This window comes from Podarcis muralis, chromosome 5, assembly GCF_964188315.1.
Source record: "Podarcis muralis chromosome 5, rPodMur119.hap1.1, whole genome shotgun sequence".
NCBI lineage: Eukaryota > Metazoa > Chordata > Lepidosauria > Squamata > Lacertidae > Podarcis > Podarcis muralis.
The window spans coordinates 69,044,474-69,057,512 of NC_135659.1; the positions used below are offsets into that span (position 1 = coordinate 69,044,474).

A 13,039-nucleotide genomic window follows, 5' to 3' on the forward strand; every position below is an offset into this window, starting at 1 on the left:
ATGCATTTTTAATTAGAAAAAAGCTAAAATTGTAAGGTTTGGGCCACCAGTCAGCAGTAGCTTATGAGCCAAGGAGACCCTAGACTTTGGTGCTATCCCAGCTTCACCCCAAGCCAAGACCTTCGAGACTTGGCAAAAGCAGAAGGGTGACACGTCTTTGGCAGGGACGACGGGGAAGGGATGCTACGTTTGCCGATGGATTGATGAATTAGTGCAATTATCAGTGTTCCAGCAACCTCCTTCTAGCTTTCCATGGGACTGAAACCCCCAGCTACTTAGCACCAACGCCCCTGGGAAGGAGCCACTAGGGACCATCCAGCTTTGCCCTTTGGAGTTTCATGATCAGATGGATGAAATTCCCAATTTCCCCATTTTTATTTCGTTTTTTGCAATATGAGGTTGAAGCTGGAATAGCATTAAAGTCTGGCCTCTTCCCTCTCCCTCTTCATTTGCTGCTGAGTAGCATGCAGGACATCCACTCCAACCCTTGGTTTTTGGCATCTATCCCATTGTTCTTTGTGCAATTTACTCTCAGCGCCGCTGCTGGGTCTCCTCTCCTCTTGCCCAGTAAAAGACTTGCTTCTATCTGGATGCTAGACTGCAAAAGGGGTGTGTGGAATGAGGGAAGCTGGGTTTCTCTGCATTTGAAACCACAAGGTCCTGTAGCTGAGAACAACTGCCACAGCTCAGGTAGTGGGATGTCAGCTTCCATTCTAGGCACAGAGAAAGATCTCCATGCGAAACCTGGAAATCTGCTGACAGTCAAAGTAAACTGCACTAGAGCAGATGGACCAAGGCAACTTCGTATGTTTATGACCAGCTGAAATCCATTAGAGACAATCCCTGGTTTTTGGCAACAGACACGGGCTCCAGCTCCTGCACGCTTCCTTTTAATCTTTTCAGGTTTACCAAGGAATTGTTCTTGCCTTCAGTCATTTACAGTGCTAGTTTCAGGGTTCTTCCAGGTGGGTGATTATTGTGGGATGGGTGCTCCTCATACATGGGTATTTTCTGCAGCATCCATGACTCACTAGCCTCTATATGTCTGTCCTTATTTCACACACACCCTTTAATCCAGATTTACCCTTCCCAGCGGAAATCTAGAAAGTTATAATAAACCCGTTGTGAGCAACCCATTTGGAATGTATGTATGACTTGGTCACAACGCCAAGTCCCCAGCTGGAAGCATTCTCAGTTATAATTTCTAATCAGAATAAAATCATTCCTCAGCTTGTTTTCATTTTGTAGTAGTGTTTAGAGGGCACATGTTTTTTTGTATGTTGGTTGGCCAGCTCACTCAACTAAGGAACGAATCTAAGGCCTATGCCACCATGTTAATACACTTACCAGAGATAAGTTGGTAGGCTGATGCTGATTCTTTCTCCCTCCTCCCTGGTTCCACTCTCCTCTCCATTTTGGATATCCACTTAAATGTTTGAGTTCTGTTTGTGCCATATTGTGTTTTCTACTACAAACATACTTGCATTGCAACGACGTTTACTCAGAAGTAAATTCCACTAACTGAAATGAGATTCTCAAGTGATGTACGTGCACCAGTTGCAGCCTTAGCCATAAGCCAATGATCACAAAGATCACATAATAATCTTGCAGAGAGGAGTCTTATAAGGCACCCTCCTTTATGGGCTTGTTGTTGCTCAAACGCTTTTGAGTTTGGAAGGTGCAGTAAAGGGAATAGTGGATAACAGGTTACAATTGACAAGCCAGAGGCAAGGTGGACAGGGAAGGGCAAATGGTTGTAGGATCTCTATAATCCTATCTGGGCAGGTAAAAGCCTGGAGGGTACTCCTGAACCCAGAACTGCTTCTTGAGAAGCAGGTTAGAGTTATACCCCCATCTTTGGCTCAGAAGAAACATTTTCATTTTCTGGACATGTCACACCTTGCCGCGCTGATCCATGCTTCTGCAACTTGGTTTATTACAGCAATGCCGCTCTATGTTGGGTTGCCCTTGAAGATGACACAGAAGCTTCAATTGGTGCGGATTCCTGCGGCAGATCTCCTAATGGGTGTTGGGAAGCTGCACTGCTTGCCAATTTGCTTCCAGACCCAATTCAAGGTGCTGGTTTTAAAAGTTAAATGTGAATGCAGTCTCTCGCTCTGTTTAAGCCGGGTGGGTGCTGATTTCTATGCAGCAGACATTACTGTCTGTGCCACCTCTGCATGAGATTTCGACGATGAGTCACAAGCCAGGCCTTCCCAGCAGTTTCCCCTGCTCTTATTCTTTGAATTTCATTCCTGAAAGAAAAGGTTTCTGACAGAGTGGAAGACACACCTTTTCTGGCAGGATTTTGGTTAACAATATTGTTTGCAATGTTTTTGTAACTATTCCCAGAAGGGTAGCCATGTTTGTCTGGGGTTTTTTTGGGTGGGGGAGAGGCTTGTGGCACCTTAAAAATGAACAATATTTTTGGGGCAGCCTGTTAATATTCTAAAACTGCATATTTTCAAAAAAGCAGGCACTTTAATAAATTTTAAAATTCTGCTCTCTGGGACTTGCAACCAATGGGCCTGTCTGCATTTGTAATAGCAATGATAGAAATAAGGTCCTATTTACTCCAGTGAAAGCCCACCCTTCTGCCTTCCACATTACAGATGGTGGAAGTCATGAGATGCGCAAAGCTTGGAGATACTTTGTGAGCTGTGTGAATGGAATATGTGTTGCAGAGTCATGCACATTTTGCCTAGAACCATCAAAAAGACATTTCAGCATGAAGAGAAACAAAGATTTCTGGCTACAAAAATGCTCCCAACCAACTGGCTTAAAACCTCTTTTTGGATAGAAATGATCTGGTTCAAAAAAATTATGTTTTTGACTTCATTTTGGAATGACAAACTGGTCTTAGGAATTGTGACCAGGTCACAATTTGCCTAATTTGGAAGATTTGTCCAGGATACAGCTCATAAGATTATCCTTAATCCTAAACGTACTTTCTGAGACTCAAGCTCTTCTCCCATGCCCAAATGCAGCAGCAGCAGTTACTTCTGAGTAAATATGCATCAAGTTGCACTGTAACACATCTGATACCTCTGGGAAGAAAAATATAATAATGGGTTGAACTCAATACATAAAAGTGTAGGTTTAATTAATGATTTGGCTCACAGGCAGGGTAGGAGACAGATAAGATGTGAATTTAAGATGCCTGCCTTGCCCTACTAGGAGCAATGACTGGTCATGTTTTAGCCATCTGAAGCATGTACAAAGTTATTTTTTTTCATATTAAACAAAAGTTCAAACTCAACAGGATTATTTCAAATCGTCATATACTTAAAATGTGCAAAGTTGTGGCGTTCCTATCCTCTACCTAACAACACCCTGCAATGTACTTAGTGTTATTAACAATTCGATGTGATAAACTAAACCACCCAGTCTCTGAAGGTTTCACAGAGCATAAGCCAAAACATACAAAAGCAGAAAGCAAGAACTAAATGGGGATGGGAAAGTCCTGGATATTTAGTGTCCATTCCCAATTCATTGTGAATTAACCTGATTCCAGCAGGACCTCCCACTCAATATCCTAGCCTGCTTATAGGGATCAAGACCTACCACTTCACCCTGCTCAACTATAACCGATTGGCAGTGCTCTTCTGCTCTGCAAACACTGTTACGATAGCACCAGTACAAAGAGAGAGAGAGTGGCTAAGAAGAAAACACTGAGCTGTATAATCTTATTGTGACAGCCTTACTAGATTGGACTCTGAAACTTTGTGAAAAGTATTGAGCAAATGTAGAGCGAGCAGCGAGAGAGATGAGGGAGGCCAACTCCTATTATTAGAAGGCATTTTGCTCCCACCCTGTCCCACTGGCCCATAGCAACTGCTGGGAGGTGTACATCATACAATCAGAAATGAGTCAGCACAGCACAGTTACTCACACGTAGTACAAAAAAGAAAGAAAAAAACCTCCAGCATGACGCTTCACAGACACAGGGCCCAGCCCCCATGGCTGGTCCCCCAGATTCATCCAGGCCATTCAGTTACAGGTTATTTACAGTATATTCTTATCCTACAAGAGCAAAACAACCAAAGAAAAAAAGGCAAATGAGGAACTTTTGTGCCAAAGCCGACACGAGGCCTGGCATCTTGTACATCACTGTGCAAAATAGCCCCAATACAACAGGGTGTCTGAGGGGTTGGGTGCTCAGCGAGAAAATTGCAGTTTCAAGAAAACCCAGCAAGGAGGAAGAGGAACAGCGTGGGAAGGGAGGAGGGAGAGAGCGAGAGAGAGCACCAAAACATGAAGACAAGGCTGATCCTGACTGGACAGAGGGCAGAGAAACCGACCAGGCTGTGCACGTCCTCCTACCTCTGGCTGGCTTAATGCAAATTCTGTTAGCTCTTTATGGCACACTTACTTCAGCGTAAGTCACATTTAACTCAGTGGGACTCGCATCTGAGTAAGCATGCACAAGATCAGGCAGCAAAGGTACCTCTGAATTGCTGAGATTTGGGGGCCAGATTGCTAGTGGCTCGGTCTTAAATGATTTATGAATTTACATTGGCAGGTCTCTTTGTAACTTTGGTTAGACCAGAGTGAACTCAATGAGGGCAGGAATATAAAAGATGGGACATGCAGGAATAGACACTTCAGTGCATGGAAGAAATGGAAACCACTCTTTGCTAGTTACTGTGGTCCTTGACAAGTGTAGCTGGGTTCTGCTTGGAAACTCTTGTTAACAGCTACATTTGCAATGCATGCCAGGTTATGATGGTCCTTCATGTATTCCAGAGAAAGTGGCAGCATCTAGGCAGACTCCCACAGACCAAGGTCCTGATCCTTACTACAACTGGTCAGCAACAAATTACCACTATTTAGGGGGAAAGGTAAACTCTGCAATTAAGTACTAAAATGAAAGAGGTTCATGAATTGAGAATTATTTCAGCTGCAGCTCTTACGGAATTTCTGTGAATTTAGTATTGCATATGAATAGTACTGCAATACAAGAAATCCCCCATTTATCCTTCTGGGGGCTCCTTTCCCTGCTCCCCTTTTCTGTTCATTAGGTGAATGTCTTTCAAGTTAAGTTTTCTAGTATGACTATAGAGATTAATAATGCAAAGGAAATAGCTCCGACTAAAGTGCCTGGAAAAAACTGGGATTATACATAATGCAGAGTTCAGTATTAGCAACTTGCTAAAGGGACTCCAGAGAGAGATTGAGATCAAGTCTCCTCTGTCATTGTTGGCAGAACACAAGTCCTAGGCAAGAAGGACATTTGTAATGGGAACTTCAGCAAGGAGAGGTCTGCAAAGACCTGGTATGGATGAGTCAAATAAAGAAGGCTTGGGAAGTGACACACCAAGGACTTTTTAAACACTGAAAAGAAGTTTTAGAAAAAGGCTAAAGAATGTTGCATTGTCTGCTATATGGCTAATCAAGCTGAGGCTATTGTTCTTTCTCTAGGCTGCTCTGTGCCTTTTCTACATAAAATTTAAACCTGAATTAAAAACTAATTTATATAATCTGAGGACATACATAGCACCTATGCAATTGACAGTGACAGCTTGTTTATACAGGACTATCCCCATGCAATTGAATTTTCAGTAGAATTGCTTGCCTTAAACCAGCCAGCATTCACCTTCTCCCATCATCCAAGCCCATCACACCACCTGCTGGGTTCCAGAGCAAACGGACAGCTCCAAGGTTTCAATTACATTAAACAGGATATGTATGTACATATGTATATAGTTATACAAAGAGATACAAGCACCTTAGATCTGCACAGGCCAATTGGCTGGAATCTCTTGCAGTACGGTTAACATGGATCTATCCTTGAGAAAATTTATACATACATATTTGAACGGTCGAGTTGCCCTGCAAGCTGGCCATTAAAAGGAAGGCGGGGGCAGGGGTGGGAGTTGCACCAAGCCATGATCCCTGGATACAATTCCCATAACTTACAGCTGCCATGCGGCTGACAATGGTATCTTTCTCAAGCTTTACATAATGTAATAGCACACTCCTGATATTGATAAAGGCTGAATGGCTGGGTTGTGCTTGGTGCCTTCTGCAAAAAGGTTGGGTAGGAAGGTTCTTTTGGAATGCCTGCTAGGGATCACAATGGGACCCAGAGCCTTGTGCACATGGTAGTTTTTTTCCCATCTGAATGCCCAGAGCAAATGTGGTGAGGACCCAAACCTGGATGCATCTGAAATCCTTGAGTTTCCTGGATTAGGGATTCCCAATGACTTTTTGCCAAGTGCTGAAGATGGCCAGGTAGATTTAAATCCATGATCTCAGTTGTGGTGGAATGTCTATTTATAACCCTGTGCAATAGGACGGGAGAATGTCCAAACCACATCAAGAGGTGTGAAACAGGGAGCCTGTAAGGAAGGGACCTGAAAGATGCTAAAGGCAGGGATGAACATCCAAGTGTGAGGGGGAGCCTTTCCATATCCACTGCCCAACTGCAGAGAGGAAATGAAGTGGGGCTGCTTCAATACTTAGGCTGCAGCTCTGCAGATGCAGGAAACTGGGTGCTCACCACTGTGAGGTGTGAGCAAGGGGGAGATGCTATTCCCTTTAAGATGAGGTGGGGTGGGCAAATCCCTTGCCAGAGGGTGGAGGAGGGTGCTTGCCCCAGCAAAGGCAACGGGAGCAGGAAGCTGGGATTTAATGCCACTTACTGCTCAGCTACCTCCTCATGTTAGGCAGAAGCTGTTGGATTGAGAGTAGCCAAGCTAGAACTCTTACTGCTTCTCTCCCATTGCCTCTCATCCCTCATGGGAGGGAGGGAGGTAGAGGAAAAGAAGCCATTTTCTTCCAAATTGGTTTTGGGGGTTAGAAGAGGCTTCTGGTCTAAAACCCAAGATCCTGGAGACTCCTCCTTTGATGGAAAAGCCAGTAACCTTTCTGTTTGGTAATGTAAATTTGGTCGGTTCTGGCCTGATTTGGAAACGAAATAGTCCTTTTCCTGGCTTCTTTCCTATCTCTCAAAGAGAATTTTAGATTCTAACAGAGGTGACTGCCTTGGCCCTTGACCCTGCTAATACGTAAACATGGCTGTGATCTTCTGAAGTCATTTGGCTAGCTAGACCCATTTGACTCTGAAGTGAGTGGAACACTTAGCCCAGTCTTATACCCAACAAACAAAAGTCTCCCTTGGTTGAGGACTAACCATCTGTAGTGGTATGTAAGTAGGCAGGCAGGGACAGAAGGATGGTTTTCTTCATGTCATCTAGGTGTCTTGGGATGAAAGACGCCTGCCATACTATTTACCGAGCTGACCCCCTAAAGGCATTCCAAATAGCAAGCACTGTGACTGATGGGACCAGAAACAAGCTCAGCAAAGAAGTGGTTAAGTGTGAGCTCCACCTTCTCTCCCTGGGCTTCTTGTGCTGAAGGCAGGAGATATTAAATGTGGTCTGGGTTTAGAAGGCCACAACAGGCTTGGTCTGTGGCAAGATCCGCCAGTTCATGGCTAGGGGCTTCCCTTCCTTGAAATTGTGACAATTAAGGCAGTTTCAGCACCATGGGCAACTCCAGTCTCATCATTCAAGCTGCATTTTTTGCTCAGATCAGCACAGTGTGACAGCAGCACAACTTCAATTCAAAAGCACAAGAGCCTTTCCCCAACAGAGCACCCTCTTCGCCTTGGATGAAAACCCACCCATCCTTGTGATAAGATCATACAGTGCTCTGTACTACTCATAAGGCTCCCCCACCTTCCCCTGCTTGTGCATAAGGTCACTGAGGAAGATACAACTGGAGAATAAATGCTTATCTATACTGAACCACTTCTCCTTGCTACTTTTCCCGTCCCCTATTCAGATTGGGGAGGGGAGAGATTTTAGCAGCAAATGGGGAAGCTCCTAGAAAACTCCCTTGGCCAGACCAGTAAAATACATTCTGCTTGGGGAAAAAGACAGAGAGACCTCAAAAAGGTCAGGAGACTAGATCAAAGTCTGTTTGCAATAATGGCAGAGACAATTAACACTAACCCCAGAAAAACCCCTGTTAAATTTGTTGTGCATTCATACAACATTTGAGTACAACACCACTACTCCCTGTTGTTTTGTTCGCCATGAAAACCCAGCTGAAACAACACAATATGAGGCAGCTGCTAGAAGGTGTGTGTGTGTGTGTGTGTGTGTGTGTGTGTGTACGCATGTGTGTAAACTTGGGTTGGGTGAGAAGAACAGTGTCTGCAATGAAGAAACAGAAAGCCAGGAATGTCGCTTTTGTATATTACACAGTCCTACCTTATGCCAAGCAATTTGTCATTTAGTTCTTTTGGCTCAAAGAAAAGTGCTGCAAAATCTTCCATTGAGTTCTGCACTTGATTTCGTCACTACTTGTAATTAATTACTACAGTGCTGGCCAAACTTTTTGGCAATTGTGCAACAAACTCAAATGCAAAGTTTGAGAGAGGAAGCACCATTCTAGTCCATTCTCTGTCTCTGTCTGTTTCTCTCCAGTCTTCCAGCAGTCACTGGTTCCTTATGTTTGCTTTTGGCTCTCAGCTGCTGAGCCAAGGAGCAGGCAGCACTGGTGAGGCAGGACAACCTGCAAGCCTGATTCAGCCACAGCTGGGCCCAAAGGCATTTTGTCTTGTTTGCCAAGCATGTCAGAGCATACCTGCTGCTTGTGCCACTTGTACCTTCACTGCAGGCTGACTATACATTAATGACATCCTAGATGCGAATGATAAACCCATTCTCCTAGTGTGGATTCTTATGTAGCCAAAATGGCCCCATTCAAGCAAGAGATAGAGGGATCCACCCATACGATGGAGGGAACCCCAATGTTTGAAGTACAAAAAATATTTTAAGAGAGGGAAAATGTCCACTGAGGAATGAGGATGCTCAGTGGGCACCAAATGCTGACTGTTGTGGGAGAGAAGAATTAAAAACTGAGGGAGAGGGAATGAGAACTCCACACTGCAACATTTTGTTGCAGGATTCCATAATAGTTACACAAGGAAAACAAATGAGCTTTGACTTCAGGAGCCTCATTCTGGCAAAAATTGGGCAGGGGGACTAAAATTATATACATTCTGTACAATGACTCAGCAAGTGCAGGACGTGGCACATAATCTAGAGTCCTAAGAATCTTCATTCTCACTTTTAGAAAGCACAATTTCTAGACCTCAAGATTGCAGTGGAAATACTGAAAATATGGGGAGTCTCACTCAAATGTCTGCAAGTGGCAGCAGCTCCATTAGGCTGCAGAGCAGAGGGTGAGAAGCAAAACAAGACTATCCCATCACCTCTCCTGGGACACCAGCTGCCTCCGGCCATCCTTTAGCCATCACTCAGTCAGGCTGCCGGAACTCTTTCCTATCCTAGCTGGTAGCTATAAAAGAACTGTAACTTTAAGAACTGGTGCTTGAGTTTGCCTACTTTCCTCTTCCACCCCACCCCCTGTTCCTTGTGTGTTACATCTCTTCCAGTTGCAAGCCTGGGGGCAGGGACTGTCTAAGTACTGATTTTTGTAAGTTGCCCTGGAAGCCCCCTTTAGGCTAAGGAGCAGGATAAAAATGCTATTAAATAAATGCTAAGAATCACATGGGACTAAGTAGGACCTTGAGTGATTTCAGCTGCGATCCTTGAGGTATTTGGCACAGTGTATCTATCCATGAATCCTGTTATTAATCATTATCATAAAATAAACCCTAGTGGCTTCTGCATCATAAGAAGAGTGAGGAGCTGATGATTAGATCAGCATATTAGTAAAACTAAACGCTAGATCGGAAGTGAATACTGCATAGAGTAAAGCCTATTAGTTTATATGAGGAGAGCTGAAATCCTGCTCCCTGCATTGTGCTGTATATATTCTGCTGCACTATGAAATGAACTCCTACAATACTTGAGTTGAAAAAGCCAGGACCTGTGTTATGGAGAAACTAACAATTATTTGGCTTCTGGCTAAGTGATGTAATTCCAACCTTCTCTAAAAAAAATGCCATGGAACCTAGATTCAGACTTTCCCTATTATTTTATCCAGGCCACAGGCTTCTAAAACTGGTGTCTGAATTGGTAACATGGTAACTGCTGCTTATGTTGGCTTTGCACTGCTAACTTTGCTTTTAAACTGGCCCTTCAGGAAAACTAGTTGTTGATCAGGGCCAAGGAGGTTGAGCTCATGAAACATGTCGTGAACTTTGCTCTCAGAGAGGGCTTTGTGACTCCCCACTCCCAATAGAAAATGCACGTAAACTCACCTAAGGGAAGTCACATTCTAGAACCACAAGGCAAAAGGGCGTGGCAGTTGTATACGTCTAATCCAACTATCTCCACCTGTATAGGAAAGTAGATCTAACCTAAATCAGAGCACTACTTTGTACCGATTAAGGCAGCTGACAGCACCAGGGTGGAAGTAGATCTTTGCTTGATTTGGGTCACTTTGTGGATGGTTCCTTGTTGGAAATCAAGCAAGCGACACCCCAAGACTGAACATTTAACAGTGCTACATTTTCACTCTCTTGAAAGTTATCTACCCCCCTCCCCCCCTTTCTCTCTGCAAGGTGAGCAGAGGAAAGGGGAGTCACAAGCAGGTCAGTATTTGGGCAAAGTTGGGAGACATCTTTAGCTCTGGAGGCATTTGATGGTTTTGCTGCGCAAGTAAGGACCACAGCAGAGCATCCTCTGCCCCACTGCTCTTTCTTTGGTCCCAGTCTGGTAGGCCTCTTGTGCTTTCAGAAATGGAATGATAAAAGAAGGGGACAGGAAGGGGAGCCCATCCAGCAGGTTGTGCATCTTTGAGAAGGTTGTGCTGCTGATTCAACCCTGTGTGCATCTGATGCGAGCTGCAAGGACCCACAAGGCGAGTTTGGTTACTGGAGGTCATCCAGTCAGCACCAATTTCAGTTTGGAGGGACCACCGTGATGGAATTTACAGAGTGGTAGAACAGAGAAAAGGTGAACTGAACAAAAACAAAAACAAAACAAAACAAAAAAACCCCTCTAAGAAACCAAGTGGCTCCTCCCTGCGAAACTAGTACCAGGTGATTAAAAACCGAAACAGAATTCCTAGAACCAAAAAAACCAAACGGAATGGCCCAGCTTAACCAAAATAAAATAAAAGGGGGGAAAACAATGCAGAGTTTATTGGAAGTCTGAATGTAAAAGGACGATCATGCAGATTAAATAAGGAGGGTACAAAGACAGAGTTAACAGTCCTAGGCCTTTGCCTATGATTGTTGTGGTAGGGAAGCATCCGGAGAGGAAACAGTTACGGCAACAGCTGGATTGCTGCAGCGACGACTCTTCTACTCAGATACTTCCAGGTTCCTTTCTGGGTTTTTGCTTTTCTTTACTTTTTTTTATTATAAAAAGATCCTCATGTTAGGGAACCACAAACTTGTCTGTTGCCCTGCCTGCTGGCATTGCCCTGCAAACAATGCAGTGGCCAGTTCCACAAGGTCTCGAGTCTTTACCCTATACAAGAACTCTGATGCTGGGAACCCTGGATCCGAGGGATTTAGTAACGTCCCACCACCGCCACCCACCCAGCCATACTGCAAAGCCCAGGAGTTTATGATAGAGGCAAAAAGCCTAAGAATAAAAATCATCATTCTCCTACCACCATACTCATTGGGGGGTGGGGGAGCAGTATCTTGCAGCGGAGGGTCAAGCGGCCTCCTCCATCGTCCATCTGTGGTGTTCTGTTCCAAACCACAGGTTCCAGATACAAAAGAAAACAAAGAAGAACGAGGAGCGAAGGCAGCCGAGACCAGCTCACTCCAGTCTCCGTCCCATCCTGATCCAGTCACCTTTAGAGTGTCGACTGCACATTGGGGTCCAGGGTTTCTCGGTCGGGAGACTCAATATAGTTGGCTGCTTCCTGGAGCTTCAGCAACATTGCCATCTGCATGGGAGAAAAAAGCAAGAAGCTAAAGTATCCCCAAGGCTTTTTAAAAGGAACATAGAAAGCTGTTGTGTATATTTTTAGGGCCCACTGTGTTTTAATGATTGCCTGTTGTTTTAAACTGTTTTTAATATTGTGCTTTAATGTTGTAATTTTCCCTGGGACCTTAGGGCGAATGGCAGGTAATGGCACCATAATAAAATATGGTGGTGGTAATAATGATGATGATAATGATGAATTCAGATCCATTTAGCTCAGTACTATCTACAGAGAGGGGTCCTTCCCAGCCCTACCTCAAGACACCAGGGATTGAGATTGGGACCTTCTGCTCTACTGCTGAGTAATGACCTTTCCCCCTTTTATAAACATAGCTCTGCAAAAGCAGGGCAGCCTGCAATGCCTGAGAACAAGCGACCCCATACCCTGGTTGAGCACTCCAGAGGAATATGGAAAGGATAATTGGGGATCAGGATTCCAAGGTAGTAAACCCAGATAAAGCCTTATCATCTGTGTTCCAGTTAAGATGAGATGTTCTGCCCAAGGCAGAAGACAATGGTTCAGATGTCCTGCTACATACAGGAGGTCAGACACAACTTGCTATGGTTATTTAAAGCTGCACTGCTTACAGAGAAAAAAGTGTTGTTTACAGTTTCACGCTGTTGCCCTATTCTCACTCAACCTAGGAGTCAGTCTGATGGGCCAGTATCCAACTGATGAGTTCCATCATTTCAAATGGAACCCACCGTTCCATCCTGGATGCTCCCCAAATCTGCTCCAGAGGATTGAGGAAACATCTAGGAGGCACTCAGGCAAAGCTTTCACTGCGTTGATGGAACACGTTAGTTGGATACTGCCCATGGAATCTAATGGGCCTTACTTCTGAGTAGATTGTGAGTAGATAACCATGTTCAGGGGGGAGAATAATTCAACTTCATAATGTGAGAGGGCTTTGATGGTTATCCCCAGAGGGTGGGGACTATGCATAAAAGAAAGAACACATCTAATGAATTAAAGCCAATTAGGGGTGGGTGGGATGAGTCATAGCTGCAACCTCCACAAATCAGTTGCATTCTCTCGTTTTATTTACTTTGCAAATTTGTATGCTGTCCTTCAGTAAGCATTGCCAGGATAGTTAACAAGCTACGAACAACAAAACCATTAAAACAAATCAATAAGTAAAGAATAGCATAAAATAACAGCAATAAAGGCAGAT

At 44.2% G+C, this 13,039-nt stretch overlaps 1 protein-coding gene across 11 annotated transcripts in view; it reads right to left on the reverse strand.

Moving 5' to 3' along the window:
- Positions 1 to 11,047: 11,047 nt before the first annotated feature.
- Positions 11,048 to 13,039, reverse strand: part of NAV1 (neuron navigator 1) — a 257,934-nt gene continuing 255,942 nt past the window's right edge. For all 11 annotated transcript variants that reach the window (XM_077929106.1, XM_077929105.1, XM_077929104.1 and 8 more), the window contains one exon: positions 11,048 to 11,826. In XM_077929106.1, the coding sequence (XP_077785232.1) occupies positions 11,734 to 11,826 (93 nt within the window). In that variant the 3' untranslated portion in view covers positions 11,048 to 11,733. The remainder of the gene's footprint in view (positions 11,827 to 13,039) is intronic.